Genomic DNA, 21,780 nt, shown 5'->3' with positions numbered 1-21,780 from the left:
AAACCTCTTCTCTGAACTCTGAATTCTGTGCCTTGTGCTTACTTTACATCTCCATTTGGATGTCCACGAGGCATTTCAAGCTCAAAAGGCCAAATCTGAGTTCTTTGTTACCCTCCCAAACCTGCTCTTCCCACACTTCTCACCATCTCTGTTAATAGTTACCCAGGAGAAAATCTTAGGAACCATCCTCAACTTCCATATTTCTCTTACTTCCTACCGCCCATTCCATATCTTCCTCCAAAATATATCTGATGTATTTCTATTTCTTTATCACTACCACACTGGTCTGAACTGCCTCCACGTCTCTCATGACTGACTGCTTTAGTCTCCTGCTTCCACCTTTCCATCCACGGTCAGTTCTTCATACTGCTGACACTTACCTTTCTAATAGGCCAGGCCACCTGACTATTTAAAATCTTCAGTTGCTTTTCATCTCCCTTCAAGTAAAAGAAGCCTCTTCATGGTTTGTAGAGTTGTATGCCCTTTGGCCTCCAGTACACTTTTGACTCCACATCCTCTTCTCTCCCACATTGCTGTTTTTGCCTTCTGGCTGTGCTTTGAACGTGCCAGGCAGGCTGCTGCCGGGACCTCTGCACACGCCCTCCCTGTCTGGCTCACCTTCCTGCCACATGCCGGCATGGTTTAACACACTTCCTTCCTTCAGATTCTGCTCAGATGTTGCTCTATTACAAGGCTTCCTTGAGCACTTAGTATAGAAGATTTTGCTTTATTTCTCTTGATAGCATGTTCTGCCACCTGAGATACTACTTATTTATTTAGTGACTATTTCCTGGCCTTTGGAACATGAACAGCATGAGAGCAGAGAATCTGTTTTGTTCCCTGCAGTTTTCCTAGCTCCTGGCATAGTACCTGGTATATTATAGGTGCTTAGTGAATATTTACTGACTGAATGAATATACATGTTTTAATATTAGTAGATAATGTTTTCTCTCACCAGGTACCAGGTCATCAGTACACCATCTGATATTTTCATGGTGATGGAATATGTCTCAGGAGGAGAGCTATTTGATTATATCTGTAAAAATGGAAGGGTAAGCAGTTCTAATTTAATCCTGTATATATTTTATAACTCCCCTTATCCCTTACTAGCACCAAAAGGTCAGAAAGCAATTTTAAGAGGTCTACTTAATAGCCAGTTTCATCAGTCATATACTTGTTTAGGATTACAGACTGTTTAGAGCTAGAAAGGCTCTTAAAAATAATCTCCTGGGAGTGTAGCTCAGAGGTAGAATGCCCTTGGGTTCCAAAAAAATCTCCTACTTATACACCATGTTGACAGTATTGAACCCCATGGTTTGTATAGTTGCTCAGGGTCACATGATTTATTGATGACAGAGTTGGATTGAGACTCTGGAACTCTTGATCTTCAAACTTAGAGTTTGGGGGTATGCAAATACTCTAAAATGTATCTTAAAGTATATAATTAGTCATTACAAAACATATTATTAAATATTTAAAGATCTATATCTTGCTAGTCAATACCACATTTCAATTGCCTTCACTTTTTTGATTTCAGAAATCTGATGTACCTAGAGTAGTAAGAACAGGCTCCATGAAGGAAATAGGAATTAGACTTACAGAATTTAGAGCTACAAGGATCTTGAACAGTACTTTAAGTTACAGATAGAAAAACTGAACACTGCCCCTTATCCATACATTTTCTGGCACCCAGGTAATCTGGTATACAAAAACCCCCTTTTGAAAGAGCTGTGTGTGGCATTGAGAAAACAATATTTTACATTACAATCCAAACTTATTTACATTATTCATTCATTCTATATGGAATATTTGTATATTACAGTCAAAAGCAAGTTAAGTTTGATTTTACCTTTTCTTAACATGGTTTACTTCTGTTTCAGTTGTTCTCCATCTTTAGTCTTTATTAACCAGAATGATAGCTCTGCCTAAAAAAAGAGAAACAGGGACAAGTTGAATAATAGCTTGTTTTCTTACCCCTTTTTTTTTCTGTTTTTAATTTCTTGGCCATTTTGTTTTATATTGTGGTGAGTTCCTCAGTTTTATCTTTTGAATATTAAAATTTCATTTGTCATCATATATATACCAGAGGTATTTATTATATTTTGAAATTTTCTTGCTTAAAAACTTTTTTCCCCCACAGATGTGTTTGCCTTATCTGTTGGTGGCAATTTTTTAAAAGGTTGTCTTCTATTCCTTGTACCATTTCTGTACCTTTTGTGTTCTTGTCAACATTTTTTTGTTGTTCATTTTATTGTCTTTTCTGCATGGTCCTTTTTCCTATATCTGGTGATTCTTGGTTGTCCTTTTTTATGTAAAAGGGAAGTACTAAATGCCAAGCTCATGGGGGCAGAAATTACTGATGGTGAGCCTTCCCCTAGCTTGAATTGGTAGAGACCCTTCATTTGTAAAGCATACCATATGTCAGGAATAACAACTATTTTTTCCTCAGGTCTGATTATCTGCTGTAGAAGAGTTTCTTTGAAGGGTGGCAGCCAAGTGGGGAAGAGGGCTCATAGTTAGTATACTGACTTTCCCTTCATCTATGTTTTCCTCGTGGCGCCTTATTCCTGCCTTAGTTCTTTGACAACAGAGGTAGTTCTTTCTTACTTCCCAGGAGGGGTGAGTTTAAAGCTTCTTACCTCAACCGGTTGTCCAGTTTTCAGCCAACCTCTTACTTCTGCCTTCAGAAGTCCCTGGGGTTTCCCATTTCTCACTCTTCCCAGGTATATATGCAAATGACTTTATTTCTTATTGGTTTCCAACTCCTTAGTCTTAGGTTTCATCTTTTTTCATGTTGGCTAAGTTTTTATCACTGTTTACCCCTGTCCAGCTGCCACCTCCTCTTGATGGCTGCTGTCTCTTCTCTTGTCTTGTTCTTTTAGTTTTAATATGCCCCTTTTATTGCTGATACAATTTTAGTGATCTTTCAAGGAATAGAGGCGAAAGACTCAGTCTGTGCTGTTTAAATGGAAATATGTTTTGACTTTTCCAGTCTTCCCTTCTATAGACTATCCTCCATCCTTTTGGACTGTATTCCATAAGTTCATTTTTGTAAACTACCCAGTTATTTTACCTCATGTTTTGTTTAATGAGCTAAATTTTCTCTTACATTTTCTATATTTTGAACAGATATATTTTTCCTATACATCTCCATTCGAAGAAATAAAGGTGTTAAAGTGCTAAAATATTAGCATTTTTTTCCCTAGAGGAAGGATGTCTTATAGTACTTAATTTTGTTTTCAAAAGAAGTAACTAGTTTGTCTTTTCTCCCAGATTATCCATGTCATTTATTGTAGAATTCTGGTTTTAGAATGCTAGTTCAAGACCTGTAGAAAATTAGAGTCTTTTGCTTACAGGATTAATAGCCTATTTATTAAATATGATTTTTTTCTTGGGAACAGGCATGTGTAAGTAATGGTTATCACTTATAATGAAATAACATCAGAATATAAGAAAATATATGAGAGAGTTAGGCAGGAGGATCTCAGGTTCAAGGCCAGCCTCAGCAACTTAGACCCTCTTTCAAAATACAAAAATAAAAAGGGTATAACTGGAGGTAGAATGAATGCTCCTGGGTTCCATCCTCAGTGCCAAAAGAGGAAAAAAGAATATTTTTAAAAAGGTAGTTACAGTTTTTTTTTCAGTAAGAACACTAAAAATAAAGACATATTTTTCAAGACAAATTAAAACTAAACATTTGTTAAAATTAAAACATTTAAAAATTTCAGGAAGTATAATAATATGATTATTTGCTAATTGGTTAACAGTGCTTAAATGTTACTGTTACTACTTTAAAGTCTAAATAGGCCAGGTGTGGTGGCGCAAGCTTGTAATCCCAGCATTTGGGAGGCTGAGACTAGAGGATTGTTTCGTGAACAGCCTCAGCTTCTTAGTGAGGCCCTCCACAACTCAGACTCTGTTTCAAAATAAAGAATAAAAATAGGGCAGGGTGTAGCTCAGAGGTCGAATGCCCCTGGGTTCCATCCCCAGACCTGCAAAAAAAAAAAAAAAAAAAAAAAAGTATAAATAGTATCATGCATCCCAGCATCACTTTCTATATTTATTCTGCTCCTTTATTTTTCAGAGCACACTGATATGTTATATTCACCTGTTTACTGCCTTAGTTTGTTATTTATTCATTGTTTATCATGAATGTCTAAAACTGTGTAGCACTTTGAAGGTGCTTAATAAAACTTGTTAAAGGAATGAAGAACTAAACATTTCTAGTTTATAGGAGAAAACATGCCTGGTTTCAAGTAGAAGTTGAAACTACTTGATATAGGTCATGAGGTATAGAAGATGGCAAGGCATTACATGCAGTCGTATGCAAATGATAGGAATAGGATTAGGATGCTGCTGACTTGGGTCCCAAGATCCTCTTAGCATTTGTGCTTTATGATGCATGTATCTCTTCTCTTTCAAATGTATCAGGAACTTTGGAAGGTTTCATGTAATTTGAAAAATTGTAGGGGGGAGAATTATAGGTACACAATTTATTTTCTTTTTTTGAAAGACACATCTTTAAGATACTTTTGTTTTTTTTCTAGTTGGATGAGAAAGAAAGTCGACGTCTTTTCCAACAAATCCTTTCTGGTGTGGATTATTGTCACAGGCATATGGTGGTCCATAGAGATTTGAAACCTGAAAATGTCCTGCTTGATGCACACATGAATGCAAAGATCGCTGATTTTGGTAAGGATACTTCTGTAGTTTTATATGCTCATTATGTTCAGCAAACATAAGTAGCATTCAACAGATAGTTTTTATGTAGTAGATTGAGTATAACATTTTGTCAATATGCACGTAAAAAGAAAAACTAAGGTTTTTAAATTTTATGCATTTTGAAAATATATTCAATCACATTTAAGTGACTTAGGTGACTAACAGCATAAATAAGATGGCACAGAAAAGATAACAAACCTAGCCGGGCGTGGTGGGCACGCTTGTAATCCCAGCATTCGGGAGGCTGAGACCGGAGGATCGCGGTTCGCGGACGGCCTCAGCTACTTAGTGAGGCCCTCTGCAGCTCAGTGAGACCTGGTTTCAAAATAAAGAATAAAAAATAGGGCAGGGGGTGTAGCTCGGAGGTCAAATGCCCCTGGGTTCCAGCCCCAGACCTGCAAAAAAAAAAAAACAAAACTCATTTTGAAGAATTTCTTTTTTTTTTTAAACTGGGCTACCCAGAGCCTTTCTACCTCTGGGCTATACTCCCAGACCTATTTTATATTTTATTTGGAAATAGGGTCTCACTAAGTTGCTGAGAGCCTCACTAAGTAGCTGAGGCTGGCTTCGAACCTGTGCAATCATCCTGTCTCCAACTCCAAAGCATGGGGATTACAAGTGTGTACCACCACACCCAGTGTGTGTGTGTGTGTGTGTGTGTGTGTGTGTGTGTGTGTGTACAAGTGTGCACCACCATGCCCAGTGAATGTGTGTGTGTGTGTGTACAAGTGTGCACCACCATGCCCAGTGAATGTGTGTGTGTGTGTGTGTGTACAAGTGTGCACCACCATGCCCAGTGAATGTGTGTGTGTGTGTGTGTGTGTGTGTGTGTGTGTGTGTGTGTTGCTGGGTATTGAACCCAAGGGCACCCTACCACTGAGCTATGTCCCCAGCTCTTTACTTTTTATTTTGAAAAAGTGTCTCATGGGGTTGCTGAGGCTAGCCTAGAACTTGAGATCCTCCCGTCTTAGCCTCCTCAGTATTGGGATTATGGATGTATATCACCATGCCTGGCTACTGTGAAGGGGTTTTAAAGAAAAGGATAAAAAGGAAGTTTTTCTTCAAGTATTACGCTTGAATATATATAGTTCTGCTTTATTGCTATTTCTACTTTGTCATATTTGACTCTAAACCATTTATTCTTTTCTTAGCTTTAAGTCTTTAAAATTTTTGATACTAGATAAGTAAGTTGGAAGTATTAGAGAGATCATTTGAAAAGAGACCATTATTTTTGTGAAGGAAGAAGGTAAATACCTTATTCCCTGTGTATTCTTTTGGTCAAATATGGAGAAAAGAGAATGGTTAGAATTATTAAAAAGTTGAAAGATAGCCGGGTGTGGTGGTGCACGCTTGTAATTCTAGTACCTGGGAGGCTGAGACATGATCACAGGTTTGAAGCCAGCCTCAGCTATTAGTGAGACCTTGTTTCAAAATAAAAGAATAAAAAATAGGGCTGAGGGATAGCTTTGAGATAAAAAGCCCCTGGGTTTCATCTCCAGTACCACACATAAAAAAAGTTGAAAGATAGAAGATGAGTTATTTGAACAAAATTATATAAATTAAAACATGTTTAGCTGGGTGTGTTGGCGCACGTGTGTAATTCCTGTGCTTGGGAGGCGGAGACCAGAGGATTGCACTGGTTCAGAGCCAGCCTCACTGGCTTAAGAGACCCTGTTTCCAAATTAAAAAAATATAAAATAGGCCTGGGAGTGTAGCCCGGAGGTAGAAGGGCTTCCAGGATCCCCAGTACCACCAAAAAAAAAAAAAAAAAGATAATCCAATTTCAGCTTAAATATTTGATTTTTAAGAATGAATTTATTTTTCCTTTATTTCCTGTGTAAATTGCCATTTACATTAAACCTAAGAGAAAAATGAATTTCTGAAGCTTTCTTCATTTGGTTGGCTTCAGTTCAAATCAGAGAAAATTCTTATAAATATTTTCCTTAGTTTTCTTTGTATATTATTTTTAAATCTATAGAGATGCACTGAACACTGTAAACCAAACAAACCTTAGTTATTGGTGTTTTGGTTTTCTGTTTTGGAACCGGTTAAATTATTTGACTTCCTTATTCTTGAGTTTTCATGATTATCTTTATTTAATAGGTGGCGCACGCTTGTAATCCCCGCTCTTGGGAGGTGGAGACAGGAGGATTGCCCAGGTTTGAAGCCAGCCGTGCTAGCTTAAGTGACCCTGTTTCCAAATAAAAAAGTATAAAAATAGGTACTGGGAGTATAGCCCGGAGGCAGAAGGGTTTCCAGGAATCCCCATACCCCACCCCCCCAAATTTTTTGTTCTTTTCTTTTTTTCTTTCTTTTTTTTTTTTTTTTTTTTTTTTTGTGGTACTGGGAGTGGAACCCAGGGGCCTTCTACCTCTGTGCTATACTCCCAGACCTATTTTATATTTTATTTGGAAAGAGGGTCTCACTAAGTTGCTGAGAGCCTCACTAAGTAGCAGAGGCTAGCTTTGAACCTGTTCAGTCATCCTGTCTCAGCCTCCCAAGCACGGGGATTACAAGCATGAGCCATCATGCCGGGCTTTTTTATACTATCGATTGAACCTAGAGGCTGTCTACCTCTGAGCTACATCTACGGAATTTTGTTTTTTATTTGGAAACAGGATCTCATTAGTTTTCTGAGAGCCTCACAAAATTGCTGAGGCTGGCTTTGAACCTGAGATCCTGTCTCAGCCTCCCAAGTACTGGGATTACAGGTATGGGCCACTAAACCTTGCTTTTTTTAATTTAAATTTTTTTTTTTTTTTTTTTTTTTTTTTTTGTACTGGGGATTGAACCTAGGGGCATTCAACTTCTGAGCTATACCCCCAGCTCTATTTTTTTCTTTTTAATTCTTTATTTTGAAACCAGGCAGGTCTCACTAATTTTCAAAGGGCCTAAGTAGCTGAGGCTGTCCGAGAACTGCAATCCTCTGCTCTCAGCCTCCCGAATGCTGGGATTACAAGCGTGCGCCACCACGCCGGGCTCTAAATTTTATTTTGAAACAGGGTCTTGTTAGGTTGAGGAGAATCTCACTACTTGTTTAAGCTGTCCTTGAACCTGCAATTCTCTTGCCTCAGCCATCGAAGTAGTGGGATTACAGGTGTGTGCCACCATGGCAAGCTCATGATTATAGAGTGCATTTCTGAGAGGACAGAGTTTTATTTTTGGAGTAAGAAACTTTCAGTTGAAAAATTACTGGTTTTTTTTTCTGTTTTAAAGAATCATAGCAGGGTTAATAGAAACTGAATTTTAACACTTCTACTCATGTTTTTGAGTTTATTTCCCTAGCAATTACTGTATTAGTAAAACTTAAACATGCCAAGTTTATTCTCGTAAGCAAAATACATTCATTAAACTCCCAACAGTGAACTAACTTTATTTTTTTTTTAATTTTTTAAATTTTTTAAAATTTATTTTTATTGGTGCATTGTAATCATACATCACATTGGAATACAAGACTTGAGAGGATATACAAGCACACATCATCCAGTTAGCCCTCATCCAGTCCCCATCCCATTCCCTCCCCATCCCTTGATCCCATGCTTGTTTGGTGATTAACTGTGATACATATGTTTATGTACCTCCGGCTTTTTAAAGAGGCTCCATCCTCCCCTATTCCATACCCTCTGATTGGTCACCTTAATTGATTCACTATAGGGCCCTTTCTATAGCTCGACCACTTCCTGTTGTCCCTTTCTTCCTAGTTATTGCTGATTAGGGGAAGCATCTGGTTTTAATTTTCTGCGATATTTCTCTGTGCATGCCGCATTGCAAATACTAATCCCACTCTTGATGGCCCCAGTTGTAGCCTGGCTACCCGGTGGACTGATCCAGACCTCACTGGCTCAAGCAGGGGCCTTGCCTCATGGGAGGCCCCAATTCTGGTCTCGCTGGCCCTGACACTGGCCTAACCCCTCAGCTGGCTCCGATCCCGGCCTCGGAGGACCCAGCACTGGCCTTGCCTCACGACAGGCTCCAGTCCCAGCTTTGCTGTGTCCGTCGCTGGCCTCACCCCTCGGCAGGCTCTAATCTGAGCACCCTCTTTGCCCAACCATTTGTCCCACGTTCTCGAGGGTACGTTGTGGTAGCATTCTGCCTCTGGTGTCATTACTTCAAAGTTTCCAGGTGTAATGCATCAGATCTCTGTCTCCCCTGAGTACTGGCCACTGCCATTGCCACTGTCTCCACCATTTCAAATCTTTCCCAAGCTCTTTTTCCACTCTGAATGTTGTCCAGTGTTCCTAAGCAGCATTTGACATTTGGTGTAATTTCTCCAAAAAAAAAAAAAAATAAGGTTGGTAGGCTCCGATTTCTGCTTCTCTTGGATACAAGTCTCCACCGCCAACGCGGAGACCGCTTTCAGCACCGCCTTTCTCCTTGGTCTCCGCTAAAGTCTCTCTCCTTACAGGTGATATCCAAGATTCTTAACAATGTAGAGAAGAAGCAGTCCTCCTTAGCGGGGAATTTTTCCAATAATTCCAGTTCATTTGGATAAGTTTTGTCTGCATCTCCAGTATCCTGGCATCCGCCATGGCCTCCTTGACCCCTCTCTGATATTTTCCTTTTTTCTTTTTATTTAACTTTTTTACAGGGTCCTTCCGGGTGGAAAGGGCGTCGCCTAGGGTTGCCCCACCAGGGCCTGCCCAACTGCCCAGGGTCGGGGCCAGAGGCCCGGACCACAGGGTCCTTCCGGGAGGGGAGGGGTTCGCCTAGGGGTGCCCCGCCAGCGCCTGCTCACCCACCCAGGGTCAGGGCCAGAGGCCCGGACCACAAGGTCCTTCCGGGTGGGGAGGGGGTCGCCTAGGGGTGCCCCGCCCGCTCCTGCCCACCCGCCCAGGGTCGGGGCCAGGGGCCTGGACCACAGGGTCCTTCCGGGTGGAAAGGGGTCATCTAGGGGTGCCTCACTAGCGACTGCCCACCCGCCCAGGGTCGGGGCCAGAGGCCCGGACCACAGGGTCCTTCCGGGTGGAAAGGGGGTCACTTAGGGTTGCCCCACCAGCGCCTGCCCACCTGCCCAGGGTCGGGGCCAGAGGCCCGGACCACAGGGTCTTTCTGGGTGGAAAGGGGGTCGCCTAGGGGTGCCCCACAAGCTCCTGCCCACCTGCCCAGGGTCGGGGCCGGACCACAGGGTCTTTCCGGGTGGAAAGGGGGTCGCCTAGGGGTGCCCCACCAGCTCCTGCCCACCTGCCCAGGGTCGGGGCCAGAGGCCCGGACCACAGGGTCCTTCATGAACTAACTTTAAAAGTTAAAATAGAGCTGGGCATGGTGGTGCATTCTTGTAATATCAGTACCAGGGAGCCTAAGACAGGAGGATTGTAGGTTCACAGCCAACCTCAGCAACTTAGTGAGGCCTTCTGCTACTTAGACCCTGTTTCAGAAATAAAGAATAAGAAATAGGTCTAGTAGCCCAGAGATAGAACACCCCTGGAGACCATCCTCAGTACTGCACACATAAAACAATGTTGAAATAGATTATGCATTTGAGGGAACAATTGCAGAATATTTGGGAATAAGAACTGTTTTTGTTGAAGCAAAGAAGAAAATGCTGTTTTATCACTTAATTGCAAATTTTGTCTTATTCTATAATGGGAGTTTGCGTTTACCTTTGTCTGTGGAAAGTCTTGAGTAGCTGTTTTGTGCATTTTCAGGTCTTTCAAACATGATGTCAGATGGTGAATTTTTAAGAACAAGTTGTGGCTCGCCCAACTATGCTGCACCGGAAGTAATTTCAGGAAGGTAGTATTTGATCCCCTCCTACCCCCAGAACACTTGCAAAGGTCTTGTTCTTCAAGGTTTTCTTAATGTGCATTATTCTAGTGAAAGCAAAGGGAAGGCTTATTCTTTTTCCTATCTGGAAGTATTCTGATAAGAAAAAAAACATTAAGTGGGTAAAGTTAAGTGCTCCACGTATAGAGGAGAATGTTGCTTTGCAAGTAATATTATGTTAACGTAGTTAGAAGAGAGCACTTAAATTTTTTTCCTGGGAGAAGAAATTGAAGAATTAAAGTTAGCAAGATTCAGAGGGCCAGGTGTGGTGGCACACGCTTGTAATCCTAGTACTTGGGAGGCTAAGACAGAGGGATCGCAGGTTTGTGGCTGGCCTCAGCTATATAGTGAGGCCCTCTGCAACTTAGTGAGACCCTGAATCAAAAATAAAGAATAAAAAGTAGGGCTGGGGATTTAGCTCAGAGGTAACATGTCGCTGAAATAAATTCCCCTGGGTTCAGTCCTTAGTACCACAAAACGAAACGAAACAACAAAAAAAAGATTTAAAGGTAGGCAGGTAAAAAGAACAGTGTTAGAGACATTACCATACCTGATTTCATATTATACTATCGGGCAATAGTAACAAAAACAAACATACATGATACAGGTATAAAACAGAAATGTAGAACATGGAACAGAAAAGAAGATACAGAGACAAGCCTACCCACTCATCTGATCCTGATAAAGGCACCAAAAAAGTTTTTTTTCGTGTTTTTATAATAAGTGGGTTCTGAATTTTGTCGGTGGCCTTTTCTGTATCTATTGAGATGATTATGTGATTTTTGTTTTTAGTTCTAGTTATGTGTGAATTATGTACTCCAGAGAAATGACAGCCTTTTTTTTTTTTTTTTTTTTTTTTTTTTAAATCGGGTCTGGGGATGGAACCCAGGGGCATTCTACCTCCAAGCTACACTCCCTGCCTTATTTTTTATTCTTTATTTTGAAGCAGGGTCTCACTAAGTTGCAGAGGGCCTCACTAAGTAACTGAGGCTGTCCGCGAAACCATGATCCTCCGGTCTCAGCCTCCCGAATGCTGGGATTACAAGCATGCACCACCATGCCCAGCTGAAATGACAGCCTTTTAAACAAATGTTGCTAGGGAAACTGGAATTTATTTTTTATTTTTTATTTATTTATTTATTTTTTTTTGCGGTACTGGGGATGGAACCCAGAAGCATTCTACCTTTGAGCTACACTCCCAGCCCTATTTTTTATTCTTTATTTTGAAACAGATCTCACTGAGTTGCAAAGGGTCTCACTAAATAGCTGAGGCTGGCTGCAAACCCAGATCCTGCTGTCTCAGCTTCCCAAATGCTGAGATTACAAGTGTGCATCACCACGCCCAGCTGAAAACCGATTCTTATCTCTCACCTACACAAAAGTCAACTTGACTGGATCAAAACTTAAGAATCAGTCAAGAAATTTCAAAACTGCTAGAATGAAACATAGGAGCAACACTCTAATAGGTGCAGGCAAGGACTTCCTCAGGAGGACTCCTTAAAGTTCAGGAAATAATACAAGTACTTTTTTTTGGTATGTTTTGTATTGGGGATTGAGTCAGGTGCATTTTACCTCTGAGCTACACCCTATCCCTATTTTGTTTTGTATTTTGAAACAGGGTTTCACTCGGTTAATGAGACTCTCACTTCTTGCTGAGGCAGTCTTCAAACCTGCAATCCTCTTATCTCAGCCTACCAAGTATCAGGATTATAGAAGTGTGCTACCATGCTGGTTAAAAGTAATTTTCAAATGAGATGGCATCAAATAAAAAAGCTTCTGTACAGTAAATGAAACAAAGGAGCAGAGAGAGCATACAGAATGGGGAATGATCCTTGCTATCTTGTTTTTTAACAGAGAGCTAATATCCAGAATATATAAAGAACTCGGAAAATTAACATCAATCCCCCAAAATAACCCAGTCAGTAAATGGGAAAATGAACTAAACAGGCATTTCTCAAAAGTAGTACAGATGGCCAACAAAAATATTTTTAAAATGTCTAATATCTGTAGAAGTCAGAGAAATGCAAAATACTAGGATTTCATCTCACTCCAGTTAGAATGGCAGTCATTGCCGGGTGCACGCTTATAATCTCAGCACTTGGGAGGCTGAGACAAGAGGATTGCACAGGTTCGAAGCCAGCCTCAGCTACTTAGTGAGCTCTTAGCAACTTAGTGAGACCCTGTTTCCAAATAAAATATGAAAAAAAAAAGTGTGAAAGTATAGGCCAGAGGTAGAAAAGCCCCTTGGGTTCCACCCCCGGTACCATCATAAAAAAAAAAAAGTGACAGTCTCATGGCTACAAATAATAAATTCTGGCAAGAATGTGGGGTGAATGGGGGTACTTGTATACTGTTGGTGGGTGAATTAGTACAAGCACTATGGAAATCAATGTGGGGATTCCTCAAAAAACTAGGAATAGAACCGACATTATGACCTGGCTATTCCCACTTCTCAGTATTTCACCAAAAGAATTAAAGTTAGCATACTACAGTGACACATGCATGTTTATGCTGCTAGCAGCACAATTCACAATAAGTTATGGAACCAGCCCAGGTGCCTATCATTAGATGAGTGGATGAAGCAAATGTGGAATACATCTACACACAGTGGAGTTTCATTCAGTCATAAAGAACACAATTACATCATTTGTGGGAAAATACATGGACCTGGAGAGCGTCAGCGTTAATTAAATAAGTGAGACTTACTAGGTCAAGGGTCATATGTTTTTTCAGTAGAAACTAGAGAGCAAAAAGGAAAAAGAAGAGGGAAGATCTCATGAAAGTAGAAAGGAGACCTGTAGACTATAGAGGAAAGGAGAGGGGAAGGGGAGATACTGGGGAATTCAGTTGATCAAATGTTGCATGTATGTATGAATATTTCCCATATAATTGTAATGCACCAATAAAATCCTCAGAATTTGGCTGGGTGTGGTGATTCACACCTGTAAGTAATTCCAGTACTTGGGAGGCTAAGACAGGAGGATTGCAAGTTTCAGTCCAGCCTCAGCTTCTGATTAAGAAATAAATTCTGATTGGCAAGACCCCGCTTCTGATTAAGAAATAAATTCGGGCTGGGGGTATAACTTGGAGGTAGATTGCTTCTGGGTTTAGACTCTATTACCACATACACACAAAATAAGAGTGTGAAAAACAGAAGTTAATTTTCCCTATGTGTTTATCATTTAAAAAAACACACACTGAAATTTGAAAACAGAGAAGCTTTTTTGTTTAGTAACTTTTAAATTTAACTTAATAACTTTTCATACAAACCAGATTTCTGTTTGAATGTTTTACATCTTGACTAACTCATAATGCATGCAAATATATTTTAGTAGCGGGAGCGTGGTGGCACATGCTTGTAATTCCAACATTTGGGAGGCAGAGACAGGCGATCACACAGGTTCAAAGCCAGACTCAGCTACTTAGTGAGGCTCTCAGCAACTTAGTGAGACCCTCTTTCCAAATACAGTATAAAATAGGTTTGGGAGTATAGCTCAGAGGTTAAAAAGTCCTTGGGTTCCACCCCCAGTACAAATATATATATATATATATATATATATATATATATATATATATATATATATATGTATTTTAGTATTTTCTTTGTTTTTATAAGCTTGTTTTTCTAGACTGCTCAAAGAAATGATATTGTATAAAGGCATAGCTATGAATAAGGCTCAGAAGTACTTAATTCTAGATTTGTTGAATATCATCTTTTTATATTAATTTAATGTCTGAAATTCTTTTTAAAGTTATTATTCTGTTTGTCTGATTGTTCTGGGAGGAAAGCATCTCAGGACCTGCGTAGTAGGGACAGTACAATTAAATAAAATGTATTATAATTATGCACATATGTACTAGTGCTTAATGAAATATGATTTTCCCTGTTTGAATAAAATTTTTGAGGTATTGGTAAATGGGAACTTTTCCTTTCAAGAGTACTGGTTAGTTCAACAATTTATTTTCATCAGTTTAAATAAGTGTTTTCCTTGAAATCAGACCTTAGCTGTTTTAATGAGTCTGCAGCTAGGTAAAGCGGTTGACTGTAGTGTACTTAGGAGGGCCTCGCTAGGTTTCCGAGGATGGCCTTAAGCCTGTAGTCTCTGTCTTAGCTTCTCAACGAATGGCATGACAGGTGTGTATCATCACGTTCAAGTATGATTTTAAATTCAGTTCTGATGCTGCACAGGGGGCAAATGCCTGTAATCCCAGTGCTTGGGAGGCTGAGAGGAGGATCCCAGGTTCAAGGCCGGCCTCAGCAACTTAGTGAGACTCTCAACAACTCAGCCAGATTCTGTTTCAAAAATAAAAAATTTAAAAGGGCTCTTGGTGTGGCTCAGAGGTAGAATGGCCATAGATTCATTCCCTGGTTACCCCCCTCAGGAAAAAATAAAATCTATAGTCATCAGTTTGTTCAAAGTTTGGCTCCATTGATAAAATTTTTTCTATGATTTAGAAAACTTTACTTTTGTTTTTAAGATAATAGTAATAGAATTCAGATATTTATGTGTAATATGCAGGAATAGGTATAAAATCACATTGAGTACTAATTCTTTATTAAATTGTCCGCACTGAGCTTTCTGAGTGGTTGCTTGACTCTGACACTGTTAATGGTTATTTGATGCAGTTGCATTTCCTGTTGCAGACTGTACGCAGGCCCGGAGGTGGATATATGGAGCAGCGGGGTTATTCTCTATGCTTTGTTGTGTGGAACCCTTCCATTTGATGACGACCATGTGCCAACTCTGTTTAAGAAGATATGTGATGGGATTTTTTATACCCCTCAGTATTTAAATCCTTCTGTGATTAGCCTTTTGAAACACATGCTGCAAGTGGATCCTATGAAGAGGGCCACAATAAAAGATATCAGGTAATAAAGCAATTTGGAAACTATCACACCTAATTATATAATATAAATTAAAATGAAAAGAGGTTGAGAATACACAGTGAAATCCAGTGTTTCTATATGAAGTTACAGTGTAAGAGCATGTTTATTTCACTTTGGTGTTAAAAATAAGTGCTAAACTGATTACTTAGGGAAGTAAGACTGGTAAGAAGCAGGACTCTCATTTTTTGCATATGCATATATCTTTGTTTTTTATAAAACTTTATAATGACCATTATATTACTTTTTAAACTTAAGGAAGCTAATGATGGGCTGGGGTATACCTCATGGGTAGAGAGTTTGCCTAGTATTCACGAGCCCTTGGGTAAAAATCTGCCCAACACTAAAAATGCTGCTGATAAACAAGAAGGATCCTGGTGGGTTGTTAATTAAATTTTGTAGTGGATCTGCAGGATTTTCTATAGTATGCTTTAGATTTCACCTTAATGTATTCTCATTAGGTTGAATACTTTCTAGTAGTAAATTGATGTGATGCTTTTTTGACTTCTGATCTCACTGATTATATTTTAATCTCAAGGAATGAGAAATTTTAATCAATAACTTGTTTTTCCTGTTAGTACACTTTAGTCATGTGAAATTATTGTTTTGTAGGTAAAAGCCAGTGTTGGATTTCATATGGTTCCCTCTAATAGTTTATTTTTTATTTTTTATTTTTTATTTTTTTTGGTGGTACTGGGGTTCCTGGAAGCCCTTCTACCTCCGGGCTACGCTCCCAGACCTATTTTATATTTTTGAAACAGGGTCTCTTACGCCAGCGCGGCTGGCTTCGAACCTGCGCGATCCTCCTGTCTCCACCTCCCAAGCGCGGGGATTACAAGCGTGCGCCACCACGCCCGGCCCCTCTAATAGTTTAAATAAGGCAGAAGTGAAGACGACAAATCTACTCCCCTAACTTAGGCAAGGCAAGCAGTCTCTGATGAAGACTTAAAAAGTCACTACAGCACGGGGTGCTGTGGCATCCTCCCAGTACTTGGTAGGCTGAGATAGGCAGCTTGCAAGTTTGCTGCCAGCCTCAGCAACCTTGTGAGGCCCTGCTTCCAAATGAAAAGTGAAATGGGGCTGGAGTGTGCTTCTGGGTTCAATCCTCAGTATTGCACACAACACCACACACACACACATACACACACAATATTTACAGCCAACCCCCCCGCCCCCCCATCCCTACTATCCTTGTCTTTCCCCACCTTTTTTCTTTTAAGAATTTTTTTTTTTTTTTTGATCTTCTAATGGCTGGACTACACCTACCTACCTACCTACCTACCTCTACCTACCTATGTTTCCTCCCTCCCTCCCTCCCTCCCTCCCTCCTTCCTTCCTTCCTTCTTACCTTCCTTCCTTGTGTTAATGAGGATTGAACTCAGGGGCATTCTACCTCTGAGTTATACCCTGAGTCCTATTTTTTATTCTTTATTTTGAAATAGGGTCTCAGAAGAAAGGCCTCACTAAGTAGCTGAGGCTGGCCTAGAACCTGTGATGCTCTTGTCTTAGCTTCCCACGTACTGGAATTACAAGCATGTGCCACTGTGCCTGGCTTGGATTACACATTTCTCTCAGATGGAGGGAGAAGGAAGGGAGAAATCATGGATCTAGGAATACTTAATAAGAAAACGTTAGAGTAATCAAGAAGGGAAGATTACACGAAGGCTTGATTCTTTTGCATTTACTCTGTATGCTAAAAGACTAGCTAACAAATAGACCACAGATGAAGGGCATGACTTTACTCCCATAAGGAAAAGATACATGATTTTCTAATATTTATATTGTAAAACATCTAAACGATATCTTTGTATTTTACATATTTTTGTAATTAAAAAGTAATATATGACAGTTGGAAAAATACCAGAGAGAAGGGAATATTTTTATTTCTATCACCTAGAAGATAACTCCTGTTCTTCTGGGTATTTTCCTCTCTCAATTTTTTTTTTTTGTTTGTTTTTGTTTTAATTCTAACATATTGGAATAGGAAATAATTCAGACCATAGCCTTCTGAGTCTTTTTTTTTTTTTTTTTTTTTGCGGTACTGGGGATGGAACCCAGGGACATTCTACCTCTGAGCTTTACCCCTAGCCCTATTTTATTTATTTATTTATTTATTTATTTATTTATTTATTTATTTTTATTCTTTAGTTTGAAACAGGGTCTCACTGAGTTACAAAGGGCCTCACTCAGTAGCTGAGGCTGGCTGCAAACCTGCGATCCTCCTGTCTCGCCTCCCAAATGCTAGGATTACAAGCTTGCACTGGCTTCTGTGTCTTTACCTTTGACTGTTTTTGTGACCCCTAGAAAGTTCCTTGATCTGCTTGAACCTCAGTTCCTTCATTTTAAACAAGGGGATGTTACCTTCATAAAGCTACTTTAAGGATGAGGGGAGATCATCTATGTAGATATGAAGTGTTTAGTATAATAACCCAGCACATAATGAGAACTCCATGAAGGGTAGTTGTCTACTATTTGTATTAGATTCTTTTCACTTAGCATATCAAAAGAGTATTATTCTTATTATTACTTTTATTTTTTGATACTGGGGTTTGAACCCAGAGGCATTCTACCTCCAAGCTACACCCTAGCCCGATACTATTTTTTATTTGGAAACAGGGTCTCACTGGGTTGTTGAGACCCTCACTAAGTTGCCAAGTCTGGCTTTGACTCTGCGACCATCCTATCTCAGCCATTTAAGTACTGGGATCACACATGTGCGCCTCCATGCCCAGCTCAAAAGAATATTATAATAAAGCCATACAGTATGTTTTTGTTCTGAGCTGGAAATAAGTTGTACTTTGTGATTGTTTGTCATTGACTTTTGTTTCAAAACTTGAAATGTAAATGTAGACATTTCTTTTCCTCTTGCTTTATCAACCCTTAAAATCAGAGTGTGGCAGCCGGGTATGGTGGCACACGCTTATAATCCCAGCATTTGGGAGGCTGAGACAGGAGGGTCACAGTTTGAGGACAGCCTCAGCTACTACTTAGTGAGGTGTTTTGCAAGTCAGTGAGACCCTGTTTCAAAATAAAGAGTAAAAAATAGGGCTGGGGGTATAGCTTCGAGGTAGAATGCCTCTAGATTCAATTCACAGTACCACAACAATAAAAATAAAGTCCTCAAAGCTCTTATTTTCAGTCCTGGCTGTACTCAGAATTATTCTGACCCCATCATTTTCTCTCAGGGAACATGAATGGTTTAAACAAGATCTTCCAAAATATCTCTTTCCTGAGGATCCATCATATAGTTCAACCATGATTGATGATGAAGCCTTAAAAGAAGTATGTGAAAAATTTGAATGCTCGGAAGAGGAAGTTCTCAGCTGCCTTTACAACAGAAATCACCAGGACCCTTTGGCTGTTGCCTACCACCTCATAATAGATAACAGGAGAATAATGAATGAAGCCAAAGATTTCTACTTGGCAACAAGTCCACCTGATTCTTTTCTCGATGATCACCATTTAACTCGGCCCCATCCTGAAAGAGTACCATTCTTGGTTGCTGAAACACCAAGGGCACGCCATACCCTCGATGAATTAAATCCACAGAAATCCAAACATCAAGGTGTAAGGAAAGCAAAATGGCATTTGGGGATTAGAAGTCAGAGTCGACCAAATGATATCATGGCAGAAGTATGCAGAGCAATTAAACAATTGGATTATGAATGGAAGGTAAGAAAGCATCTGAGTCTTAACACATTTTGCAAACTTTGTAGTCTATAAAATGTTCTTTAGAACTGATTTGGATTTGTTTTCGTCAATATGTCCTAGGTTGTAAACCCGTATTATTTGCGTGTACGAAGGAAGAATCCGGTGACAAGCACATATTCCAAAATGAGTCTTCAGTTATACCAAGTGGATAGTAGAACTTACCTACTGGATTTCCGTAGTATTGATGGTATGTACGTCACATAAAACAACAGAGATGGTATATTAGATCTTGTTACCTAACTTGGCGGTTAGTCTGACTCTTTTGAAGTTGTTGTTTTTTTTTTTTTTGCTGTTCTGGGGATGGAACCCAGAGGCATTTGACCTCTGAGCTATACCCCTTGCCCAATTTTTTATTCTTTATTTTGAAACAGGGTCTCACTGAGTTGCAGAGAGCCTCACTAAGTAGCTGAGGCTGTCTGCGAACCGTGATCCTCCGGTCTCAGCCTCCCAAATGCTGGGATTACAAACGTGCGCCACCACGCTCGGCTTCTTTTGAAGTATTTTGACCTCTTCCTAGCAATTCAATATAAAAGGAATACTAAATTTTGTGACTTTCTGAAACATTTGGGAATAGTGTAATCTTATGGTGTATGGTCTTTCTAAAATTATCATCTTATAAAATCCCTAAGGCCAAGATACAGTTTGATCCTAAAGTGATAGCTTCTTGCTGCATTTCTGTTTTTTTTTTTTTTTTTTTTTTTGGTGGTACTGAGGGTGGAACCCAGAGGCTTTCTACTTCTCTGCTATACTCCAGAGCCTATTTTATATTTTATTTGGAAACAGGGCCTCACTAAGTTGCTGAGAGCCTCACTAAGTAGCTGAGGCTGGCTTCAAACCTGTGTGATCCTCCTGTCTCAGACTCCCAAGTGCAGGGAGTACAAGTGTGTGCCCCCACGCCCGGCTGCATTTCTTGTTTTTGTATCTTTTTTTTTTTTTTTTTTTGCAGTATTGGGATGGAACCCAGGGGCATTCTACCTCTGAGCTAAACCCCCAGCCCGATTTTTATTCTTTTTGTGTGTGTGTGTGTGTGTGGTACTGGGGGTGGAACCCAGGGGCTTACCTGACCTATTTTTATACTTTATTTGGAAGTAGTGTCTCACTAAGTTGCTGAAAGCCTCACTAGGTAACTGAGGCTGGCTTTGAATCTGTGCAATCCTCTTGTCTCAGTCGCCTAAGCACTGGGATAACTTTATCCTTCTGGTTGTTTTTTTTTTTTTTTTTTTTTTTTTTGTTTGTTTGTTTGTTTCCTTGGAAAAATCACTTAAATCACAACTTTTCTGGGTTCATGTTTTCTCATCAGTAAGACTTGGGTGAAATGATTTTCAAGATACCTTTTGTATTTCAAGTGAATTGATTCTATAATTTTAATATAGAAAGATTAACTTTTATTTCTAAAGAATGATACTTATTAAACCCAGGTAATAACTTTAGTGGGCTCTTAATTTTTAAGGATGAATCTTTTACGGATGAATAGTTGTAATTTGTACCCAGCCTTGAATAGCCATACAAGAATATGTCCTGTGTGTAAAAAAAGGTAAGAGTTTAACACAGGCACATTGCCTTAATTATAGAAGGTATTTTAAATAAACATGCTCTGGATAGCTGGTTAGTGGCTTGTTAGAAAATTGTGGGAGTAGTCATAGGTTATAATATACTGAAATTCTTTTTACCCAGATGAGATTACAGAAGCCAAATCGGGGACTGCTACTCCTCAGAGATCGGGATCAATTAGCAACTATCGGTCTTGCCAAAGGAATGACTCAGATGCTGAGGCTCAAGGAAAATCCTCAGAAGTTTCTCTTACCTCATCTGTGACCTCACTTGACTCTTCTCCTGTTGACTTAACTCCAAGACCTGGAAGTCACACGATAGAATTTTTTGAAATGTGTGCAAATCTAATTAAAATTCTTGCACAATAAATCTAAAACTTTGCTTATTTCTTTGATAGCAATAAGCATGAATAACAAATAATAGCCAAATGCTTCCATTTGATATAAAGTTGTGTTTGTGTGTGTGTGTGTGTGTGTATATATATATGTGCATATGTATATATATACATATATATGTGCATATGTGTATATATATAAATTACAACTAAGAATTGGCCTTTGGGAATGCAGTTTGCACAGGGATTGGAACATATTAATAGTTAAAAGCCTAATGTGCAGAAATAAGATCATTTTGTTCATTGTTCAGTAGGTATTAGTATAATATGACATGCACACAATGAATTATAGGTCTCTCAGGCTCACTTGGTTTTTGGCTGTTTTATATTTAGTATACACAGGGCTTTGTAGAATATTTACCATAAAGGCCTTCATATATTATTACATGTTTATGTTCTATATTTACTTCATAAATTTATTCAATAAATATTTGCCTAGAGTCTCCATAAACCTTTATGGGTTATATTGTTTTCTAGGCTTCATAACTTCTTAAATAGCTAATATTTTCAGTAGTAGAAACAGTCTGGATAACTTCTTCCATATTGCCCTCTTAAAATTCTGTACTATATAATATGTCATATGAAATATTAAAGTCAATTAAAATTTTTTCTTTAGCTTGTAAGTCCCAAAACACACAATTTATATATCCAGATAGTCCAGGCACTAAGTTTAATCTGAAAATTGTTCCCCTGTATGTTTTGTATATAAAGTGCTCTTTTTGTTTCAAGAGCTGAGTTGCATATACTGTAAATA

The 21,780-nt window shown here is 39.3% G+C and overlaps 1 protein-coding gene across 2 annotated transcripts in view; it reads left to right on the top strand.

The window, feature by feature from the left end:
- The window catches only part of PRKAA1 (protein kinase AMP-activated catalytic subunit alpha 1), a gene marked incomplete at both ends in the record, with an annotated part of 38,582 nt that extends 17,582 nt beyond the window's left edge, over positions 1-21,000 (top strand). Inside the window, 8 exons of one of the 2 annotated variants that reach the window (XM_080701692.1) lie at positions 959-1,052; positions 1,538-1,582; positions 4,548-4,692; positions 10,368-10,455; positions 15,131-15,355; positions 18,556-19,042; positions 19,142-19,268; positions 20,756-21,000. In XM_080701692.1, the coding sequence (XP_080557818.1) occupies positions 959-1,052; positions 1,538-1,582; positions 4,548-4,692; positions 10,368-10,455; positions 15,131-15,355; positions 18,556-19,042; positions 19,142-19,268; positions 20,756-21,000 (1,456 nt within the window). The remainder of the gene's footprint in view (positions 1-958; positions 1,053-1,537; positions 1,583-4,547; positions 4,693-10,367; positions 10,456-15,130; positions 15,356-18,555; positions 19,043-19,141; positions 19,269-20,755) is intronic. The other variant, XM_080701693.1, reaches the window with a different exon arrangement.
- Positions 21,001-21,780: the final 780 nt, after the last annotated feature.

The sequence above is a fragment of the Muscardinus avellanarius genome, assembly GCF_963383645.1.
Source record: "Muscardinus avellanarius genome assembly, chromosome: 1".
Classification (NCBI taxonomy): Eukaryota; Metazoa; Chordata; class Mammalia; order Rodentia; family Gliridae; genus Muscardinus; species Muscardinus avellanarius.
The sequence above is the reverse complement of the archived record's forward strand: the minus strand, read 5'-3'. Positions and strand labels throughout refer to the sequence as shown.